Here is a 24,422-nt window from a genome sequence, read left to right as displayed (position 1 = left end):
GGCAGTTTTACTTCGAATAGAAGTAGACAGGACATGATGTCGTGTGTGATTGCATGTGTTTGTGTGAGACTGCAGAGTCATAAATCAGAGTCCATGCCTCATGTTTAACCTTGCTTTAGTGCTCCCTGCCATCCCGAAACATCTGCTCGCCTCAATCTGACAACCTTGAAGAGTAAACGTCCAAGTTTATCTCTCGCAACACACTCTCAATCAGTCCTGCCCCTCCTCTCGGCTTCTGTACATACAGTATCTTCCAGAACTGTGCTGTGGTGAATCTCACCCTCAGGCTGTTCTTAAGCAAAAAAAAAAAGAGAGAGGAATTGATTATCCGGCACATCTAACACGATTCCTTCTCTCCCTCGTCTCGTTTTCACGCAGTTGCGTAAATCTCAGCCTGCGAATCCAACTCATCACGCACTAGGATGCTTCCACACACACACACACACACACACACACACACACGAAAGGACAAATCCTGTGCGGGGAGACGGAGGAACAGGGGGATGTGGGGGAGGAAACATCCTCTCATGCTCACTTTCACATCCCTCCCTCTCTCTTTCTCTCTTTCTCTCGCTCTCTCGCTCGCATCCTCCAGGAGAGCGAGGTAAGGAGGTGGTGGAGCGCTGTGTGTGTCGAGTCAGTGAGGCAGTTGAGATGAGCGCATCAGAGCTGGAGTCCGAGCAGAGTGCAGATGCCCTAACATGACACCGCACAGACACCCCTTCGCTCCAATGAAGGTAAGTCTGAGAGAGTAGAGTCCGATTGTGTCAGCGTTGAATGGGGTCTCGATTTCATCGTGCCTCTTGAGAAGGATCGTCATGCTGAGAGGAACAGAGAGCCGGCGGGGATCACAGGATTACCCCATGGGCGACCCCTGTCCCATTGAGACGCCAAGCATTTGCTCCTCATCCACAATGCCATGGATCTAAAACGCCTTTCAGCACGCGAGGCTGTGTGTTTCCCCAGCGTTCCCTGGTTAGAGAGTGAGCACGTGTTTTAGTGCATTGCAGGAGTTTCGCAAGCCCTGCCAGTTGCATTGCAGGAGAACTTGCATGTGAGTGCATGCACGTGTGCGTTTGCGTGTGCGTTCACGTGTGTTGCGGCAATCACACACTTAGTAGAGGAGAACCTAGTGAATGTCTGTCGGCGGGAGTCATATCGATTCTCTCTGATTCTTGGTTACAGGGGTATTAGTCCTCTCGCCTGGGGCTGCGAATACAAAGTGAGATTTTCCTCTCTCCAGCCTCTCTGGTCCTGTCACACTCAGAGTCTCCAGATAACTCAGCTCGAAAAGCCGGGAACAAAGCGGGGGCTGCTCGATAAAGGGGAAGATTATAAAAGCCAGCTCGATTGAGGTTTCAAGGAGAGGGAATGAGTGCGAGATTGTGAATTTTTCATAGTTTGCTTGCAGCTTGCATAGCTAATGTGTAAAATGTGCTGTACGGTTTCACTTTACCTTCACTCATGTCATGTTTAAATATACATGGAGTTACTAGAAACACAAACATTATGCAAATGTTGTATCCTCTAACCTTAGGTTTAAACCTTAACTCTCACTCTTTTAGATTTTCCTTAAGACATTATTTAGTATGTTTACTAAGCAGTTTTCCCCCGTGGGGATTGTTGGCTGTTGCTCATAAGTGACAGTGATTTTAGTTTTTACGATTCTCGTGGGGATATTTGTTCCCTACATTATAGGCTAAGCCTGATCAACACACACACACACACACACACACACACACACACACACACACACACACACACACACACACACACACACACACACACACACACACACCTCTGAGCACATACATGCAGTAAGGAGTTTTCAGCCTAATCCATTTGCAGAATGGTCAGTGTTTGCCAGAGTTTGCGCATCATTTAAGTCTCTGGTTGCCATGGCACAGTTGATTCTGACAGAGTGACCTTTGACCTTTTTGACTTCACGAGAATTCCCTAAACTCTGAGCAAAACAGCTGCGTCACACACACCAAATGCCTTACTCAATTACCTTCTGCCAATTTCACCGGTGTGAATTACTAAAGGCAGAATAATTTACTGACTCAAACTACAGTAGTAGCCTATGACTTTAACATGTTTGTGAATTGCAATAGATGAAATGTTTTCAATGCAACTACAATTAATGTGGGATGAAATGATGTTCCTCACACATAACTATTTTATAGCTCCAGAATATAGTGCATGTCATATGGAATATTTCTTATAATGGGTTGTTTGTGTTGTTTTTTTAAGCTTGAAAGCCTCAGCAAGCGGACGTTTTTAAAAACTGTTTCATAAAAAATATAAGTCATATAGATTTGAGCTTTATTTATTATTGTTGTTTAATGTGGTGTTCCATGAAAGAAGCCACAGATTTGCAATGGCATGAGGATGAGTGCATAATGACATCATTTAAATTCAAATCTATTCCTTCAGAACTGGGCATAACATATTCAGCAAAGTGAGCACAGAAAACACTTGCAATCCTGAACATTCAGCAGAAATACGGCTCTCTGAAGTCACGGTCAGGCTAAATGTTCTTGAAAAGTCAGAGTGATCTTACACTTCACATTTGTGGAAGTCTCAACTGATACTGTGTTACCTTGAAAGAAACTGATTTTGATTTTGCACACATATGGTGTAACTGTGTTTGTGTTGATGTGTGTGAGTTGCACCTCACTTGTTCCCAAAGTCCGTGCTCCATTTGTATTGTGTGAGGTGAGATCCGGGCAGAAAAGTCCTCAAGCGCAATCCATCTCCTTGTTCATAATTAGATCAAACTTCTGTCTTATACATTCAGAGTATTTTCATGTCTGCTGCCGTTTGAGAGGAATTTTATTTCCTGCTGCATTGATCCGTATGCTTTGAAAGTGTAGCGGTCTAAAGGACAGGTATTTAAATGAAATCTTCATGGGTCATTCATCTTATGCTGTACTTTCTCAATTTGCTCAGGCAATTCAACTTTATTAATTACAGCTTAATTATTTAAATAATGGCGAGATAATAAACAGGATGGAAATAAAGAGCTAAAGTCAATGGTCAAAATGCTGAGATGATCATACTAATTTATGTTTATCAAGCAGAATGCAGTGTTTTGCAGTTATAACAACTAATTCCACGGAATATCACCCAATTAATTTAATAAAATGAACTTACTGTTGTTTGTTTCGGATGATGTTTTCACATCGACTGATGTCACTTCCTGACAGCTGATGTCATTGAGGAAATAACTTTTGTTAAAGAGATGTTGAGTCCAAAGGATTTTAGGGATGGAATTTGATATTAAAGAGACAAAATATCATTTAAATTGATAACAAAAATACATTCGTATTATACCAACAACATTGTCAAAACAGTGTTTTGCATATAACATTTTGATTATAGAAAGTAACAAGGGAAGAAATACCTGTTTTTCTAAGAATTTTAGCAAATATTGGAAAATAAATTGGAAAAAAATGCTAACATACAATTGAAATTATTTTCTATAATGTTTTTATTTAGTTCTACCTCATAATATTATGATAAAAATAAACTCTCTTGACAACACATACAATACATAATTACAACAAATTATGCATATGCATATAAAATATCGAGCTAAAAAGTCTATTCAACCGGAACAAATCAGACAAGACTTAAGAAGACAAATAAACCAATGAAAGACTACACAAGGAAACCAAGAAATAAAAGACAGGAACTAGACCTTTAAGACATAACAAAATAAAAGACATGAAACTGCAAGTGACTTTGTTCAAATGAGAAATAGTTAACCCTTCACATCTTTGTCAGACATATCAAGTTTTATGACTTTTATGAAAGCTTCAGCTTCTCCTGCATGTGACCTCACGTAAAAACACCCGGACCACTCCAACATTTAAAGGTATTATAACCACTTTTACTCTTTGTTCCTCCACTTTTTTTGCAAGAGAATATAAAGGTGTGAATTACAGAGATTTGAGTTAATTGAGTGATTAGGTACTTTGAAGCTCTTTCGGTGTTGTGAGTGTTGCCATAGAAACGAATAATCTCTGAGTCTGAGGATGTGAACAGCTTCAGCGTAGAAGTTATGGTAATTATCAAATACGTGAAAGCAGGATCACATTTGAATGTAGATCTTCTTTTTACACTCCGGCATGTCACCGCAGTTCTGTAGACATATAGAGCTGACGTGAGCAAAACAGTGGGAAGTAATACGGCAATCGTAAAACAGACGATCCGCTCCGTGCCGTGCCGTAACAGAGAATCATTCCCTCTTCTTCTGCCTCATAAACACGGCAGGCCTTGTGGTTGTGTGTGCCTGTGTGAAACTGACAGCGTGCAATAAAAGCAGACATAACAGATAATGAAAAGGCAAGAGTAAAGAACAAAAGGCGTGGTTAAACGTCAGATTTACAGTTACATTCAGGCCTGGTTTCTGCATCGAGATGCATGCACACGATGCTGCCGACACACTTACGCAGACAAATCAGAGATGCATCAGAACGTCTGATGTGTATCTGAAAGAAACAAGCTCTAGCCTTCGCTAAATATAGCAGGTATTGATTTATAAGCATGAAAAGATGTGCTTGGAGAAATTTTACAACAAACACAATCAAAAGTTTTCCAGACGCTTTATTTTAGCTGCATCCAATCTCTGCAAGAAATAGGACATCTTTGGTCGTGAAAGACTGCAGTGTGTATGTGTGTGTGTGTACTTGTATAGTTATCTTTGTGAGGACCAGTTTGAGTTTTAAACCATCAGGGTGAGGTCCCCAATTGAGGGTTAAGGTTGGGGTTAGGGATTGCCTTATATCAATGAATGTCCTCACAAAGATCAATGTCCTCACGTCGTACAAACGTGTGTGTGTGTGTGTGTGTGCATGCATCAGTCATTCAAAAGTCAAGAAGGTGATCAATGTCAAATCGATGAAGCACCATGTAAATTGTAATAGATGTATATATTGTGTATATACAATGTATATATTACATTGGTATACATTGTTGCAACATTGGAAATGTCAGACATTAGTTTTGTGATGCTTTTAAAGACAGAAGAGTTTCAGGCCTTTCCCTCACGCAAAATTCCCAATCGTGTGAATTCCTGGTGAGATGACTGGATTATACCTGCATAAAATATTACTTTTTTATTACAAGATAAGGTTAGTAAAGATACTGATTAATGAAAAATTAAGGAATAATTTATTTTTGTGAACATTTTTTTTTTAACTTTACCTAGAAAATAAATATTTAAACTCAATACATCCTTTAGAGACAGATTTACTAACAGCTTGTGCCAGCACGAACCCTGTTTTGGCATTAACAAACTACAGTTTAGATTTACTAAAGACATGCACTGAAACATTAGCACTGAAAAGGCTTTATCTGCGTCTGACCTTGTTGCATATGCATTTGTAGGAGTTTCCCTTTCAGACGCAAAATTGATGGGAGGAGAATATTTAAAGGAATCACGCAAGGTGATTTACTAAGGTTTGCGCTAGTCAAATTACTGGTATTTGCGACATTATTTACCGCCCAAAAAAGCACGTCTTACACCAGCCGCTAATTTACGCTGCTCTTGATAGATTGCATTGGTCATTATGGAAATGATCCGGCTGCGTCTGTGTTCCTTCATTTACGTCAGTAAATCAAGCGCAGATCTTTCCGCCCCCATCGGCGCTTCTATGGAATTGCGCTCTCAAGCTAATTTGCCCTGTTTAGTAAATCTGGCCCTTTGTGTATACAGTAATGAGGCATAGATTTCTAAAAAAATATTTTTTTATTCCTTTATTGTCGATACTGTTGTTTGTTATTGAGCCGTGAAGGGAAATCCAAACCGATTGCATCGTATAGGTATCCCCCTTGCTCAGTATAGAGAATAAGAGCTCTGATTTCCAGTACAGTGAACTGGTTTACAGTGTGTTTGTGCAGAACAGATGGTCTGTCTTCAGGAGGATCTGAATGCGCTGCTCCAATCATTTCACATGTGCTGACATTTTGAATATTTCCCAGAGATTCCCCAGAGATCCCAGTCCATTATCACTGGATTACAAGTGTTCCCAAAAGAAAAGGATTTAGCATGGTCTGTTCGCGCACCACTTTATTGACCCGAGTCAGACTTAAGGTGTTTTAGAGGCCTTGTTGAGGCAGTGATTCAGTGATCGAGGAATGCTAATTAGGGCAGTTGGACACGGCGCTCACTTTGGCAGACCCGATGCTGCAAATCACTTCAGGGAGCTGACAGGCCATCTGATAAACACAGGAGAGAGTGTTGAAGAGCCTGTTCTCTACTTAACACAACGCACCCCCAGCAAACACACACGTACACATACAGTCAGGACCGCCTAGAGAGCATGGCCTTGTTAGCACTCTTGAGTGAGTGTCATTGGACCAGGGATGTATGCATTCATGCACACCCTATAAAGCCTTTTGGAGTGGGTGTGATTTGGCCGCCTATGTGAACTTCCCGAAGCATCACTTGTGTTGGTGTGGGACGGCGAGGAAGGTCGCTGTCATGGCGCCAGTGCCGGCTTAGTTTCAGCCACTGCTATTCCTGTCACTGATAGGACGCTCTCTCCGAGACGCACTCCTTTCATTAGGCTAATTGTCCTTAGTGTGGACAGGATGTCTTCTTGAAGGCTTGGTGTCATTCAGAGCGATAGGGACACTAATACACACTTGCACAGCTGAACACACACGCAGGCGAGTGAATGTGGAGCTGGCAGCGAGCCGCGCTGGATGCTGTTCGTTCCAGGGGCATTTTAACTTATTTGCCCCGACTAACCTCAAAGTGTCATAACAGTTTCAGATATAGACAGCCGAGCCATCATCCGCTGTGTGTGTGTGTGTGCATGCATGTTCACACACATTCGCACTCACACCAAAGACGACGCTGAAACGGGGACATTGACAAAGTGTCCGAACGCAGGGTATGTTCCAATCTCTCATAAAGTAGACTTTGTTTTTTAGGTCCCTTTGACCTGAAGTAACGACACATTTCCATGTTTGTGGTTCTCATTATAAGCAGGTAAACAAATAAACTATATAATATTTTCTAATAAGTGTATTATTTTGACTTAAATTATTTCAGGTTTATATTTTAGGATTTAAAATATGACCCTCTGAAGATCCCTCCAGTTTGGGAAAACCTTTTTTTAAAGTGATGGTTCATCCAAAAATCTACTTTTTATCATAATTTACTCACCCTCAAGTCATTGCAAATCTATATGAATTTCTTTTTTCTGTGAGACACAAAATTGCGTAGTTATTCTTTTTAATGCAATTTCAATTCAAGAGGACTAGTCCGGTGAGCAGGAAGGGACATGTTCTGTTCACTTAGTTTTGTCGTGGCCACGTATTAATTTGTAGGAACGTCGTATCAACTCGTGGGAACGTGATAATAAGTCGTGGTTGCGTGATAATCATCTTTATGTCGTGTCCACGTGATGTAAAGTCGTTGAGGGATTATGTCGTTCATATGTTGAGGGAACAAAATCTATCTCTCATAGCCACGAGTTAAATACGTAAACAACCTGCGTAACCATAGCAACCTGGAATTATCAGAAATGGATAGGCCTATAATAAGATTTATTTTTAATTAAGAATGATAAAATAAGGGCAGAATTAAGAAATTATTATATTAATATATAATGTATGGGCAACATTGGGTGCGATATAATAGGCAACATATTAATATAATAACTTCTTAATTCCACACCTTTTCTTAATTAAAAATAAATCTTATTATAGGCCTATCCATTTCTAATAATTCCAGGTTGGTCACGCAGGTTGTTTAACCATTTATCTTGTGGACACGAGAAATAGATTCTGTTCCTTCAACACATGAAGTCGTGGCCATGAGAAACATATTTTGTTCTCTCATCATATGATCTCTAGGCCACAACTTTATATCGCGTGGCCACGACTTATTATCATGGCCATGACAAAACTAAGTGAACCGAACATGTCCCCTCCTGCTCACCATAGATTATAGCTTTTAAGCTTTTAAGCTTCAAAAAAGGATGCAAAAGTTTTCCATAACATACTATATTTTACATTTTTCAATAATGCCTTTTCCACATAGTTATCCTACGGCTTCTGAAAACTTGGAATACAGCACACAAGTCAAATGGATGACTTTTATAATACGTTCATGGATCCCTTTAAAGCTTCACAGCTTAATATTTGTTCATTATGAAATGATTTGTTCAGGCAACTGTGTTTGACTAGTTTGGGCAACATTTGGGGGAATTCTTTTGTTGCTTCAACTAATTCACATTTAGTTAATTTTTTTTACAGTGTAAAATGTGCTTGTTACGGTGCCATTATTATGACCATAGGTTATCAAACGCTGAAAAAAATTATAGGACTTTTTTTTGTTAACGCATTGTAGCTTCACTGTGAAGTTGCAGGGCATTCCACTGAATTTTTAAATTTCATCTTCTACAGAAGTCCTTATTAAGTGTGTAGGCAGCAGTGATTTGCACAGGGACTGTGTGAATTGTAACACTGGTACAGAAATGCTCTGTTGAAGAGTCGAAAGCTCTACGATGTCTCCACCAATCAAAAGTCTGGCTTGTTCTGTTTGTTTTGATGGCTCTTCAGAATTGCTTACTCCTACTAAATGTAAAGGGAAGAGAGCAAAAAGCGCAACCCCTGACTGCAGGACATGGATGAATGAACTCATCTCTGAGTAGTAAACGCACCGCTGCAGTGTGAGCTTTATTCCTCCTCCCGCAGTCATTGCTCTCCCATGTGTTTGAGTAGATCGGGTTGTTGGACATCACTGGTACTGCAGTGTGTTGTTGACAAAAACACGTGGGTCATTCCCCAGACATTGCAGGAAATGTCTCTCTTTGCGATAAAGCAGCTGGTCCAATTTGTTTAGGGAGGTTTTAACAGCCCTGCAGTCTGATGACAAATCCGCAGGTCTAGCGAATGAAGTGTTTCCCAGCGTGTCGCGCTGATCTGCTGTATGAAGGGGTGAAAGTGTGTGTTAGAAACTGAATCTTCCCACTAAACTCTGCCATTCAAACACTAATTAGTATTGATACAAGTGCACGTCTGGAGTGTGTTACTCACGGGGAAGAGGTCACCTTTCAGAGGGAAAAGAAGCTGATGTTGACAAATTATGCAGCAGCATTTCTTCCAGTGCAATTAAAGCAGTCTGACAGCCAAAACTGTTGCTGTACAAACATAATTTCAGCCACTTAGAGATACTGATGCCGGTCAGAAAGTAATAGAGCATACGAGAGCTGAATTTTTTTTTTAAAAATCCTGCATTCTCCACCATATAAATATCTCTCCTGAATAAGTTTCCATTAACAGATGTCGCATGTGTTTTAATCCAGTGATGCAGACAGAACTTTGAATAAGAATACACTTAAAGTACGATTCCGGAACGAATGATTCATTCGGTTAATTTTAATTATTCAAAAGCACACAGCACAACCAGTGTAGTCCTATTCCAGAACATATGACTCTGATAAAACAGTTATTTTTTGCTGAATCAAACGCATACGGTGTAGTCTGATTCTTTGACAAATGAGTCTTATACTTATGAGTCGCTACTTTTTAGTGTGAATTTATCAAATACACAGCACACAAATGTGTTGTAATTAAGGCTCATGGAGATTTAAATCATTAACTGCTGGTTTTTTATGACAACGTATGGTTAAAGAGCTAGGAACATACCCTTTTATAAAAACAGAACGGATGAAATATGTAACCATAGTTTTGTTTTGGTGTTATTAGTCTTTAAAATGTCTGTAAACACACCTTCAATACGAACATGTTGACATGTATTTATTATTGTAACAATGTGTTCATGCATTGGCTTTTTTTAATTCTTGAAAGTATCGATAGAATCGTTAATGGAACTGTAACGGAATCAGAACCAGAATCGTTGAACATACGCTTCTCTCTCTCTCTCTCTCTCTCTCTCTCTCTCTCTCTCTCTCTCTCTCTCTCTCTCTCTCTCTCTCTCTTTATCTCTCTCTCTCTCTATCTCTCTCTTTATCTCTCTCTCTCTCTCTCTATCTCTCTCTCTCTCTTTATCTCTCTCTCTCTCTATCTCTCTCTTTATCTCTCTCTCTCTCTCTCTCTCTCTCTCTCTCTCTCTCTCTCTCTCTTTATCTCTCTCTCTCTCTCTCTCTCTCTCTCTTTATCTCTCTCTCTCTCTCTCTTTCTCTCTCTCTCTCTCTCTCTCTCTCTCTCTCTCTCTCTCTCTCTCTCTCTCTCTCTCTCTCTCTCTCTCTCTCTCTCTCTCTCTCTCTCTCTCTCTCTCTCTTCTCTCTGCTGCATTCCCCATCTGGCTTGCAACCAGACATCAAAATCACAAAAAGCATTGCTACTCTAAAAGCTCGATAAGGAGCTTGTTACCTCCTCAGAACCGCCAGATAAGCAGGAGGGAACAGACTCTGCTCTGGCTCACTTCACCGGCGTGCAACCATCAAAGTCACATGGAGCTGCACAGGGACCGTTTTGTCATAAAATGTGGAAATGGTAGAGGAGAGAATGTTGTGGAGGCCTGCCGTCTGTCTGTGATGTATTCTCCATGTGCATTCGGATGCGGGTCACGTCAGTGTGCCCTTTCACTGCAGACCTGTCAGTCAACACTGTATTCCTGAGTGGATGGCAGCTCTGACGTGCCATCTGCGCGCAAGCAGGGCCGAGCAAATACAGATGAGTGATGTAACTGCAGTGGAGTGGAATTAGACAAATAAGAACAAGGGTCAAACAAAGGACTTGAATCTCCAGTGAGGCCGGCCTTCAAATTCCTGTAAAACTACAAATTGTGTGTAAATGTACAAATTGAATTTAGCTCTATTACGAGAGGTTTTCTATCTAGTGTGCACTAATTAGTCAGAGATCAGCTGTTGGCCAATACATATAACACCAGGTTTTGTGTGTTTAGCTCTACGCAGTGCTGATTATCTCATTCCCGACTGTGTGGGTTATTTTGTCTGAGCTCAAACTGTGTGTGTGGCCATTACAGGGCATGGAAGAAAAATATGCACCAGCATTTTGTGGTAATTTGCTCCCGGGGTTCATCGGTTCACCTGATTACTCTACATTGATTTACTCTCCTAGATGATCAATACCTATTTTAAGGTCTTTTTTTTTTTAAGCAATGGCGGATTTGAAAAATATCCCCCTAAATAGAGTGCATTCTCTCTCTCTCTCTGGTTCTCACTCCCTTCTTATTTTACACTGTGTTTCAGATGAATATATATACAGTATATGCCATTACTTAACTAATATCCTAAACAGCTTTCAGATCACTTAGAGAGTGAACATGACTGGCATGACTTGCAGATATGCTGTCAGGGATACATTTTTGCCGTCATTAGTCACCTTATGTAAGCGATTAGCATAGATTAGCGACGGGAGCACAGGTGCAGTGTGGGAGTGACCAGGATCTGGAACTGAATGATTGCTTAATGCACCATGTCATAACATCTGAACTAGAAGTTAAACTAACAATGGAAACAAAAAAATACAGTCAAATGTAACGTAAAGCTCTGCTCCAAAACCTAGTGAACGTAGGCAGGGGTGTCCAAACTTCGTAGGACAGTGGCCGTCCGGGAGCAGGATCGGACACCCTGTGTTAAGGCATGTTGAACTTGATTTCTGTTTAACCTCTTTGTTGATCCTGGAACAACATAAAAAATATATATTTAATGAAAAGAATTATAAATGAACATTGCAATTGTTTATGTCAAGTTTTGTCAACCAGGGTTAGATGCTTCTACATCAGTGTAACATCCCACTGATGTTAGGGATAAGTTATGGCTAGGGTTGGGTTTACAGGGAGGGATAGAATTAGGAATACATTTTCTGACAGAAAAGTTGTTCCAGGATCAACAAAATATGTTGATCCAGGAACTTGGCAAAATCATGGTTCATCATAGTAACTCCATTTGCTTAAATTATTTTATTTACTTATTTATTTTTTATTATTTATTTTTTTATGTTTTATTTTTTATTAAAAATATAAATATAAATATATATATATAAATGTGTATATATTATTTTATAAAAATGTTGTATTCATTATGTCCAGATCATAGACACTTAATTTGCTTAAACTATTTATTATTTTAGTTTTGTTTTGTTTTGTTTATTAATTATGTCCAGATTATAGACACTCATTTAAAAAAAAAATCATCAAAAGGATTCAGGATATCATCTCATATCACCCTAGCAGCACTTTCTGTTCGGGCCGTATCAGCTCAGAGTGTAGCTCAATAGATTTGACAGGTGAGCACTAAAAGTGTCAGAATGGAGATAGCGAGCTGCCGGGAGCGAGGAGTACGCAGAGGTGCTCACCCAGGTTGGCGTAACTTCTGTGTGTTAGTATGACGGAGAGCTTGACTGGATGATGGAGACAGCAGCAGCTTTCATGGCGTGACGGTGCTGATGCAGTCAGTCTTTAGGGAGCAGGGAACAGCTGAGACTGCCAGCCTGTTTTAGGCACAAATTAAACTCAATCCACACACTCAGAAAGTACATCTCCCTTGTGAGCTTTGATTTAATCCTTCAATGTTCTCCCGAAGGTGTCCGTGTGTGTGCATCTCGTTCTGTCTTACAGTCATGTCATGTCACATTTAAAAAAAAACACTCTATTTAATGTGAGAACCTGAGCAGTCAGGTTAAGTTATTCTGTTTGCCCATTAGAGAGTCAAACAGCCATGGTTGAACAGCTTTTCCCGAAGTGTTTGACATGATGAATCTGTTTACTCACCTAATTGAGAGAGGGTGAGACAGTGAGTGAGATATTAGCTGATCAGATTAACCCTGATTTTGAATGAGCCTTGTTTGCTCATGTGAATCTGTAAACAGTGGTAATCCTAAAACCAACCATTCCATATCCCCATAGGACACAATAAATCCATGTAATGACATTTGTCTCTCCAAAAGCAATAATGGTAATGTATCAAGGCTTAGCCCATGCTCAGACTAGTAAATCCCATAGGTTGATTGACTATTCATTAAAGGTCTACTCAATATTATTTTCCTCTAACTAAAAGTTTTACACACAAGAATGTGCATGTTTTTTTTACTAAGCAATAAGCATGGGCGATTATGTTGTTTTATTCTTTTGAGTTATCTCTCTCTGTTTCAGGTTTGCAGTCGAAGCTGAGGATGGCAGGAGATTCCCGCGTCCACATGGACCACGACATGGAGATAGGAGTGACTCCAAGAGAGGTCAGCCGGACCCAGTATCACTGTCAGCTTCAGTAGTTGTGTAAAATCAAATGTATTTTTTAAAGCTCTTTATGTTATGTTTATGTGAATATTGTATATGTTATGAATTACAACAGTTATTTTTAAGTGTATTTAATACATAATAATTAATGCATATTTTATATTAATTCTAGAATTTATATAATTAATTCATGTTTCATTATAACTTTAAATAGAATACTGAATGTAATATCTATCTTGAAGTACAAAGTTGGAAGCACATCGAGTACTGAAAATTGGCTCTTTTGTAGATATTTATTTTGCGATGTTTACAAAAAGAGTCTTTTATTTTTTTATTTTTTTGTTGTTGTCCAAGATCTGGCTTTGTCTGACAGAGAATAGAGGGCCGCAGGTGTGTGTGCAGCATGTGCCAGTTTTTTCATAAGCACTTTAAGGCTTGCCTATAATTGTCCGCCACCACCTTAACATGATACCACGTTTCAATTAACAACCAAGTACAATCTTCAACAAATGGAGAGACAACGTGCCAAAGCGTCCTTGTGGAGGACACTGTGCTGTTGAATTGGGAGGCGGACAAGGATTCTTATCTGGGCTTGCCAGTGTCCCATAGGGAAGAGGAAGGCAATGGGGGAAGTGTCCCATTGAGCTGTCGTAGAACAAAAAATCAAAAAATGGACTGGAGCCAGGGATAGAAAGCGACAGGGAGTCATGGGGAAGAAAAGAACAGTAATAGAAAAAAGAAAAAGCCACTAGTGTTTTTACAATGTTGCAGTAATCTGCATGTGCTGTATGTGCCGAGACGTACTGTGAAAATGTCATGACAGTAGCAAAGATCAGAGCACTTACGTTGTTAGGAAGGAACAGTGGGAACACGTCTGCTTGATGTTGGCAACTATGTGATCCATCGCTGTCATTGCCTGGCTTATAGCAGCTCAGTGAAGAGATAGAACTGAGACAGATGGGAGCTGTTGACCTGGCATGCAAAATATGCTATATGATTCTGGTGGGACTAGATTGCAACACCATATGACGTGTTGGAAGCATCACATCCTGCATGTATTATTCCTCAACAAACCAACGGTCTCCCTAGAACTCCCTAACAGTGATGCTTAATATAGGTCTACAGGTTCAGACTTGCTAATATTGTAGCCCGTTTTATCATCATCATCATCATTATTTTGAATCAGTTCCTTACTCTGGAAGGAAAAGCGCAGCAGAAAGATTTCTATGTCACATTGATCCTGTTACCCAAGAATGAATTTGTTACTTTTCTCTCTCTTACAGCAGGTGAAGAAACTCCCCAAGCACCTGAGGGAATCACAAATCCCTACGGATCGCACCCACCTCATCTCAGATCCTGTTAAGAAACCCCGCCAGCGCTATGTACAGAAAGACGGCAAGTGCAATGTCCATCATGGAAACGTTCAAGAGACATACCGCTATCTCAGCGACCTCTTCACAACACTGGTTGACTTACGTTGGCGCCTCAGTTTCTTTATTTTCACCTTAGTCTATGTGGTCAACTGGCTCTTCTTTGGGTTTTTGTGGTGGCTTATTGCGCTCATACGAGGAGATCTCCTACACGGCGATGAGGAGGGCTGGACCCCATGTGTTGAAAACCTCAACAGCTTTGTCTCGGCTTTCCTCTTTTCCATTGAAACTGAGACCACCATTGGCTACGGCTACCGTGTCATCACGGAGAAGTGCCCAGAAGGGATCATACTTCTGCTGATACAGGCCATCTTGGGGTCCATTGTCAACGCCATGATGGTGGGCTGCATGTTCGTAAAGATCTCGCAACCCAAGAACAGAGCAGAGACGCTGATGTTCTCCCACAAGGCCGTGATATCTGTGAGGGACAACAAGATGTGCCTGATGTTTAGAGTGGGTGACCTGAGGAATTCCCACATTGTGGAAGCGTCAATCCGTGCCAAACTCATTCGTTCGCAGCAGACCAAGGAGGGCGAGTTCATTCCGCTCAACCAGACGGATATCAACATTGGCTTTGACACAGGAGACGATCGCCTCTTCCTGGTGTCGCCTCTCATTATCTCACACGAGATCAATGAGAAGAGTCCTTTCTGGGAGCTGTCCAGGGCACAGATAGAAAAGGAAGAGTTTGAGATTGTCGTCATCTTGGAGGGCATGGTGGAAGCTACAGGTATGTTCTCCTTGACATCAAGCAATTCAACTCTTGACCTGTAAGTGTCATAGTCTCCGTGAGTAAGAAATGACAGAAATAAAGCTTTGCATTAACCCTCTATACTATCAGTCATTTGGAATGGCTTCAAGGAGCAAGTTGTGCATTAACTGCCAAGCTCTGTAGAGCAGTTGACCTCAATTAATTTTCCATGATTTTGTTTGTGGTAAGCGAGAAACTTAAAGGTCAGTCATTTAAATATACAAAACTGCTCTGGCATTATTCATTTGCTGACAGCGCTGAGTCATCCCTTCCATATGTATGCTGACTACAAGAAATAACTTACAAAAACTGACAAGAAGATAAATGATTTGATATTGATGCTGTATTTCCTACACATGAGTTGGGTTGGGTCTGAGAGCCTCTTGTTGTCTGGCTAGCCATGTCCTTGCAAACCTGTCCAGGCTGGAGTTGTGGAAAGAGGTGAAAGGTGATGAAAGTACTCCGGGTATGTTCCACTCTGCTGGAGGGGATCCTTTGGAAAGCTTATTGGAGCAAAAAAAGTTTCTTTTTCCACTCTTCATTTTAATTAACATTGTTCCAGTTCTTAGGTCAGTGAAACTCAATAACGGTCAGGCAGTTCAATGAGGAAACTGCTTTTAAAATGTATTTGAGAGCACAGTATTATACCTTAAGACATCAGCAGGCTACACTCAGACTGCAGGCAAAAGTGGCCCAAATCCGATTTTTTTTGCTCAGATCTGATTTTTTCTTTTATAACAGTGAGAACAGTGCAAACCTTGTGGAATATGATCTTTTCGATTCTGATTTTGGCCGCTCCTATATGTGGTCCTTCAGCATGATCTCATGAAATACGTTCTCTATAGCACGCCTTGTATTTATCATGCAATTTATACGTGAAAATTATTTTCTACGTGCATATGATACGCAGTTTTCACGTGCATATGAAAAGCACTTTATGGTGTGTAATATGCATGTACCCCACACCATTAATCCTACTCAAGGGGTTTGAAATGGATATCATATGCACGTGAAAAAACACATTTTCGTGTATAAATTGCATGATAAATACAATGCGTGCTTTAGAGAAGCATTTCATGAGATCGGATTGGGTCCTAAATCAGATGTAGGTCGGGTGTTTTGCAATGCGTCCTCAGTCTGAACAGTCATATCGGAATTCATATGGCTTGTACGTCACTCTATATCGACATTCATCACAATTCTGTGCTGATGGGATGGTGAGCTGTTATACTCATAATTTTCACGGTGACAGCTCTATACAAGCAAAACTTGAGGAAAAACTGTTCGAGAAAGTTGCTCAATGCTGTCTTTCTGCTCATCCTCGTCTGCGTCCTCCTTATTGCCCGTGCATGAATTCACTGGCTTCTGCGGCACATAATCTTATAAATTAACATGTAAATGCTGACTTCAGTAACCTCCGTGTTAACTTCCGTATGACACTGTGCTGCGTACCGTTATCGTTATTTTGTTCATGAGGGGCAGTTCAGGACCGTAACCAATTAACACTCGAATCTGATATTGGCCACATTTAAAAGATAATGTGAACAGCCAAACAAACAAAACAGAAATTGGATCTGAACAATTAATCAGGACTGAGCATTGAGGCTTGCAGTGTGCACGTAGCCTAATTCACATTACACAACAAAGAGCCCAGGGTGTTGTGGCATTCAGATTGATTATTAATAATGCTATTAATGGGGAGATACTTTAGCAGTCCTGAGACAGTTTATTCCATTTTCAGGGCCATCTAATTTTTAGTCCATTACTTAAAAAATGTGTCATAGTCTGCTAAATGCAATCAATAGAAAATAATTTAGGAACAGTCTGTACAAGGTTAAGTAATACTAGTTTAATACCCGGGCTTTAGCAGAAAACATATGCCATCTGAATATATAAAAGTGGATGGATTTATCTAGAGATCTCATTCTCAGCTACTTGGTTAACCTTGCAGAACACTGTGTGCAATATTGATTTGAGAAGATTTCTTTATTCTAGTGGCTGTTTGGGGAATAAAGAGGCCTGTATTGTCTAATTGCAGATTCATTCCCAGGCTGAAACATTTCCCATGGTTTATCAGATATATCAGGTGAATGTTTGCAATTTAAATTACTTATTGGGCCTTTGTCCAAAAAGAACTTACACTGCTAATCTAAATCCAATTCATTATACATGCTTCCCCGTGAAGGCATCCAATTTTTTGCTTGTTTTGCAGTGAATACCAATGAGGATTCAGCAAAGAAAAGGTGAAAAGCATTGTATGATTTCATGCATTCATAATGCAAAAATTTGCATGTTTGGAGGTTTTTATACCACAAACATGCAATTCTTATTGATTGATTTATCCAAGGATCTAATGGGAAGAATTTAATCTTACACTAACCTTGCTCTGGGCCCTAGACGCCATATGACATATCAGCAGCGTCCTCAACCTTCCTGTCACTTTGAAATGTTTTCCACTTTCCACTGTAGAGATGTGCCTACGTAAGCGCATGTCAATAGCCATGTGCTATGATACCTTTGATCTACTGAAGTCTGTGTAAATTACGCCTTTAACAGATCACCAGGTATAGATCAGAGTGCTGTTGGCCAGGATAAGCCTATACAAATAGGCTCGCAAACCAGATCGAAGTCATTGCTAATGAGGGATGATGGCTTCCTTTAGATGTGCAGTACAGAGAGCTAATGACCTGGTGAGTGTAATAAGGTCACAAACAACCAGGTGTCTGATTTGTCAAATTTAGCAATGCTTTAATTCAGCCCTGGCATGTGTCAGAGATGATGGATAGCCGCTTTGGTCTAGTCTATTATTTTTCCAGTAGTGAGGGTCAGGAGTTCTATAGGGAGTCTCTCGAGTACTGCTTGCAATTTGCATGAACGTGACGAGACTGTAATGATGGTTAGTCAGATGTAATTTGCATCATATAATTGTTGCTACATAAGCAGTTTTCATTTTAGAAATGTGTTTGATCCTGAACGATACGATCGGGAACAACAGCTTTTCCCTAATGAAAGATTCATCACACTGCAGAACAAGACATGCAAACGTATGTGAGACACTCTGTTCCAAAAGCTATAGTGAGCTGACTACATAGGCAGCAGTTTAAAGGATTAGTTCATTTCAGAATGAAAATGTGCTCACCCCCATGTCATCCAAGATGTTCATGTCTTTCTTTCTTCAGTCGAAAAGAAATTAAGGTTTTTGAGGAAAACATCTGTGTCCATATAGTGGACTTCAACGGGTTGAAGGTCCAAATTGCAGTTTTAATGCAGCTTCAAAGACTCTACACGATCCTAGCCGAGGAATGAGGGTCTTATCTAGCCAAACAATCGGTCATTGTCTAGTAAAAATAAATATATATATATACTTTTTATAACCTAACATTGGAAAGGTTAGGCGGTGACGTTTTTTAATTTTTTTTTTTTTGTAAAGGGTGTTTGATATAGTCTTTGCACGTTGGCTTTGTAAACATTAGGTCTCTTTCTTCTTCCGCCTACGTCACACGTGACCTTTCAACGTGATTATGTAATGTGTGGCGCTGTCGTTAAAAAATATATACATGTTTTTTTAGAAAATGACCACTGGTTTGTCTAGATAAGACTCTTATTCCTCGGCTGGGATCGTGTCGAGACTTTGAAGCTCCACTGAAACTCACATTTGGACCTTCAACTCGTTGATAACCATTGAAATCCACTATATGGAGAAAATCCTGGAATGTTTTTCTCAAAAATCTTAATTTCTTTTTGACTGAAGAAAAAAAGACATGCATCTTGGATGACATGGTGGTGAATAAATAATCAGGATTTTTTTTATTCTGAAGTGAACTAATTCTTTAAAGCTTAATTTGCTACCTTTGATTATGCTACCTCTTAAGATGTCTTCTTTTCTAAGCATTGCATACATTATTTGCTGAGAAGACAAAAGCATTGCTATGAAATGTTGATTATCAAAACAATTCTTCAGCAAAAAGCAAATAGTTCAAACTGACTGTTATACCACATGTGCTTGCTATGAAATTTTAGCAACATCCCTAAACTCTGGTGTTCTTCATTTAAGGAGCGCTACATGTTAGTACTTGATGCCTACATAGGGCATTTCAAATTGATCATTGGTATTGCTTCTGGGCTGGCTATTATGCGGTACAATCAACACTGAAAGTTTAGAAGCAGATCACAAATGTCTAACAATATGGATTTAAAATCAATCGGGTTTATTACCTATTAGAGAAAAATAACCTGCCATTGAATGCTTGTCTTCTCATCAGCATAATAAATGCCTAAAACACAGCAGCCCATTGAGTGCTCATAACCAACAGCATCTACTAAAAAATACGATGGCATTAAGATAGGCCTCTCTGTGTTTTAAGTAGAACCCATTAACTTTCCATTCATTTTGCTATTAATGAGTCTCAAACCCACAGAAAAGAAATTGCTTTGAATTAATGTTCTATAACTAATATAGATTTTTAAAGGTTGACTGTATGAGGTTGTGTGTTGATTAAGGGAAGAACTGCGGAGGCAGTTTAAAGGTTATTGATGTGTGCTTGAACAGTTTAAATTTTAACACTGGCTATTAGTGCTGGGTTTTCATTTAAAGCTCAGACAAACCTGTGGAGAATTCTGGCGTCCTCTGAAGGCGGTGATTTTCACTTCTCATGTCTTTGCCACTCATGAACCATAAGATAAGTGCTAAGTGCTTAACCAATATTTTTATTACAGATTAGTTTAGTTACCCAGGTGAGTTTCATACCATTTGGCATTATGTGTACTAATCCATGCACACAGATTTATAATATAATTCATAATGTAGTATGTTGAAGCGAAATGAAGACAACAGCAGCTCCTATATTGGTGCTTCTAATCAGAGGAGAAATGATAGTACACATATGTGTCAGTAGCTTTCAGTGTCACCGTTGTTCTCCACAAATAGGCATAGGACCTCCTGGCCTTGAGGTGCTGTGCCCTTATTTATAGATTTGAAAAGCATCTTCGTGCATGAAACCAGCCTATGCTAGGTTACTGAGATCAACACACCCTCTCCATGTCTTTGTCATTCACTCAAACACGCACAGAGTAAACTACAATGCTAAATGAGTTACACCCACTCCCACACACTCTTGCTGCTCTAAAACATGTGAAGTAAAAGCAGGGGGAGTCAGAGACTCTCAGAGCGTTACGTTCATTTATGTTTCAATCAATGCAACATTGTAGATCAGTGGTTTTCAATTGGTTTTGCTTCAGGAGCCAGATTTTACATCAAGGGGCGACCCAACACAGTACTACGTTTGTTTATACAAAAGTAGGTAAACATTCACTTGTAGATCTTGGAGATGAAGTTGCACCAATCTTTTAAAAGTATACCTTTTCAGACTATTTTTTTTTTTTTTTACCAATGCATGATTATATTTTTAATTGCTGATTACTTTTTCCAATTGGCATTCAGTGATCTTTTCAGAACGGGCATGCAACCCATTTTTTGGTTTTGACGCACCAGTTGAGAACCAGTGACGTAGATTGTGACACAGTTGGATTTATGTACTGGTGTTGTTTAATTCTCTATAATCTTTAATTACAGTTGTATCTATAATATATGACATCACTGAGTATTATAGCTATAATCATGAGGTTTTAGTCTAGTATTATTCTTAATGTTTTGCAAAAACATAAATGCAGTGATTAACAACTTGGACTTTTTCCGTAATTACAGGTCTACACTAAATGGACTGCATGATTTTGAGTTTCTGATCACATTAAGGCAAAACATAAACTGCTGAGGTGACGCAAGACATGCATACAAATGTAGGAAATTTCCTTTTATCCTCTAGCTGTTTTTTTTGTTTGTTTTTTTTGCTGGGTGTGTATGAGGTCACGAGAAAAGATAATGATCATCTTGAGGTTTTGTTTTTGTGTTTTGCATCCTGTCTTCTGTGTATGGATATTGAAGTGGGAAGCACACAGCACATTAACTCAGCTTTACATGACAACTTAGTGATATGGGCCAACAATTATGTTTCAAGCTGTTTCCAAATAATCACAACTGAAGACACACACTGCACCAAATAGTAAATGAAATATGCCGTAATGCCTTTGGCTTCCAGCTCATGCTACATTATGTCACACCCAAAAACATTCGGAAAAGGAAATGTAAAACAATCTGCTTAACAAACAAACTTGACTTCCCTTGGGCACAAACCCACAATTGGTGACGAGTCTGAGAACCGCAGCACTCCTCATCGATTATGTTTTATTTTCCAGTGGAATGTCTTTCTTTTTTTTTGTTAATTATACATTAATTAATACATTTTAAAAAAAAAATCGAATTCCCTAGTTTTATTTTGCTGCATTTTATTTGCATTTTCATAAACCATGCAACAAAGTTTTAATCATATTTCAGGATGAGTGCTTTTAAAATAAAGTAATAAAAATAAAGTTAACATACATAACAAACATTCTGAAAATTGGCACATCTTACCCCCATGCGAATATACATTGATGGAATTCGATATCCACAGTATGTAATTTTATCACAGAAAGAAGAGAACATTGTGTCATTGAAATAAAAAGGATTAAAAGACAGACAACAAATGCAATGTTGTGATGTAATAGACATTGCGGACCTTCTCTTCTTGGCTCTAAAATGTGAGCGTAATGTGAAATGCAGCTTACAAACTGATACGGCCCATATCTCACCGCGAAAGCTTGTAGCTCCAATATCATCTGACCGGTACAGCTGCTGTAAACATTAAGAGCCTGTCTCATAAATAATTTCTTTCTCTCCCTCTCTCCCCTTTTTTTTTCTCTGTGTGTGTGTGTGTGTATGTACATAACCGTGTGCACGTGTTCATCTGTTTTGTATGTACCTGCATGTGTGCGTGTCTGCGCCCATATTTCCCTCCATGTATCCAGGCATGACGTGTCAGGCGCGCAGCTCCTACCTGGACTCTGAAGTGTTGTGGGGCTACCGCTTCACCCCAGTGCTTTCCCTGGAAAAGGGCTTCTACGAAGTCGACTACAACAACTTTCACGACATATACGAGACCAACACCCCCACCTGTAGCGCTAAAGAACTGTCCGCTCGATTAAAAGAGAGCCCACTCCTCCCTCACCTGCCTCTCCTCAGCCCCGACCTCAGGCAACACACGCCAGACCCCTTCTCCACCCAAACCTCACGGGACGACACGGACAAGGACAGCGAGAAGCCGGCGGAGACAAACAATGGCTCCGCCAACCGTTTAGAGGAGAACCCCTGAGGGAAACCCTGCTCCGAACAGACTCAAGGACTCTGTAGTGACTGGCAAGCTTCTTCCCCCTTGCATGGAGAGATATCCTTGCAATATCCATGCAATACGACCCTCTAGAGAGCCGAGCTGATGTGTAGATCAAGGTTAGACGCACAAACAGATGAGAATCCGTATATTTATTCCGCACACGTTATTGACGCCTACACGTACTCTATTTTAGCTTTATAAACTTTGTCGTGCAGATTTTCATGGTATCGATCAACGCCCTGTACCTCAAGGACGAAATAGTAGCCATATATTGTACACATCAGTCCCACCGCAAATGAACGACCCGGAGGTCAAACCTCTTAATCGAACCATAACAGAAAAGCAGCTTTACTAGAATCCCGATGCAAAGACTCTTACGAGAAATATGAAGCCAAACGCAACGCTTGTGTATTTAACCACGGCGAAGGCCCGCGGTGTTGGTTTCTTTAAGCTATTCTATTGTATGTTTTATCTGCATTATAATTATGCATTATAATGATCAATTTCCCCTAAAGGCCCGTTCACACCAAGACAAATAGCTATAATGATAACTAGGATCCACACATGTTCTGTTTATTATAAACGCACGTGCAGTTATGTTGTTTGCTGCTTTAAAAGCGCGAGCTCTTTAAATTTAAGTGGATTCTGATTGGCTGTCAATGATTTTATCATTCATTACCTGAAAAAAAAAAAATCCTTCTGAGAGTGATTCCAATGATATTTTTTTTATAGTATTATAATAGTTATCGTCTTTGGTGTGAGCGGGCCTTGACTCTTATTGAAGTGCATTATTGCATGTGTTTCGGCTTGAATTTGAGACAATTTGAAGGCTGGAAAATGTTTGCTGGTGCACCAGACAAAAGCACAACCGCTGCAGTGGCAGACGCACAGTACGTAAACCTGCAGCACACTAAAATAACGGCGAAGAATGGAAATATTGCACATGCATTGTCTCTGTGAAGGATTGGTTGACCTGCTGAGTTCAGTCTTGCCCTGTCCGCACTCCTGGACTCATATTTTGTCTATCACATTTGATTTGTGTGCAAATTTGAGGCCACGCGCGTGAGACTGTCAGTCCTATTTCCAAGCGGTCCGAAGAACTGCTTTAAAGCATGAACCCTAACGCAAGTTCTATACACTTTCTGAACAGGGTATTTTCTATAAGGCATGCAGACTTCAAAAACACAAATGCTTTCTACAAAAATTGTACAACTTAATTATGGATGAAGGTGAGCGGAAAGCTCCACTTACAGCAGAGACTTTAAAGGAGACTTCACCCCTGCTCAGAGTTTATGTGCAGTTTAGACGGATCTCACCTATGACAAGTCATTTTCACTGAATAATATTATATGCAGGCAATTTACATAAATAAAATGAATAAAGAAACGTATAATTGAATACTGGTTTTGTTGTTTGTACATGGGGAATAAACTAAATTGCTAAATTTTTAGGGCAGTTGATAAATGTTGATGATGATGATGATGATGATGATGATGATGATGATAATGATGATGATGATGATGATGATGATGATGATGATGATGATGATTTATAGGCGAGAATATTATTGAATAGACATCTAAACAAGTGGCTTTGAATATATACACTTTTTTACGAACACGACACACTTTAGATTCTTTGTGCTGTTTGCTTTTATATAATTTCACGCCTTTTGTTGCAAGTTAAATTTAAGTGTCGATTATCTGAATACATTTTCTTGGGGGTTTCAAATGTCAGGGCATGTGAGCTAATCGCTTATTTTTTCATTTCATAATTTTTTATTTATTACT

At 39.7% G+C, this 24,422-nt stretch overlaps 1 protein-coding gene across 1 annotated transcript; it reads left to right on the top strand.

Annotated features, from left to right (window-relative positions):
* The first annotated feature begins 456 nt into the window (after positions 1-456).
* kcnj5 (potassium inwardly rectifying channel subfamily J member 5) lies at positions 457-24,027 on the top strand. The gene is made up of 4 exons (XM_077225034.1): positions 457-737; positions 13,103-13,185; positions 14,470-15,346; positions 22,271-24,027. The coding sequence occupies exons 2-4, from the start codon at positions 13,123-13,125 to the stop codon at positions 22,612-22,614; spliced, it is 1,284 nt and encodes a 427-aa protein (XP_077081149.1). The 5' UTR covers positions 457-737; positions 13,103-13,122; the 3' UTR covers positions 22,615-24,027.
* The last annotated feature ends 395 nt before the right edge of the window (positions 24,028-24,422 follow it).

This window comes from Siphateles boraxobius, unplaced genomic scaffold (assembly GCF_051911475.1).
Source record: "Siphateles boraxobius isolate OS27281-9 unplaced genomic scaffold, OSU_SipBor_1 98, whole genome shotgun sequence".
Taxonomy (NCBI): domain Eukaryota; kingdom Metazoa; phylum Chordata; class Actinopteri; order Cypriniformes; family Leuciscidae; genus Siphateles; species Siphateles boraxobius.
This window is presented reverse-complemented; position numbering and strand designations above follow the sequence as displayed.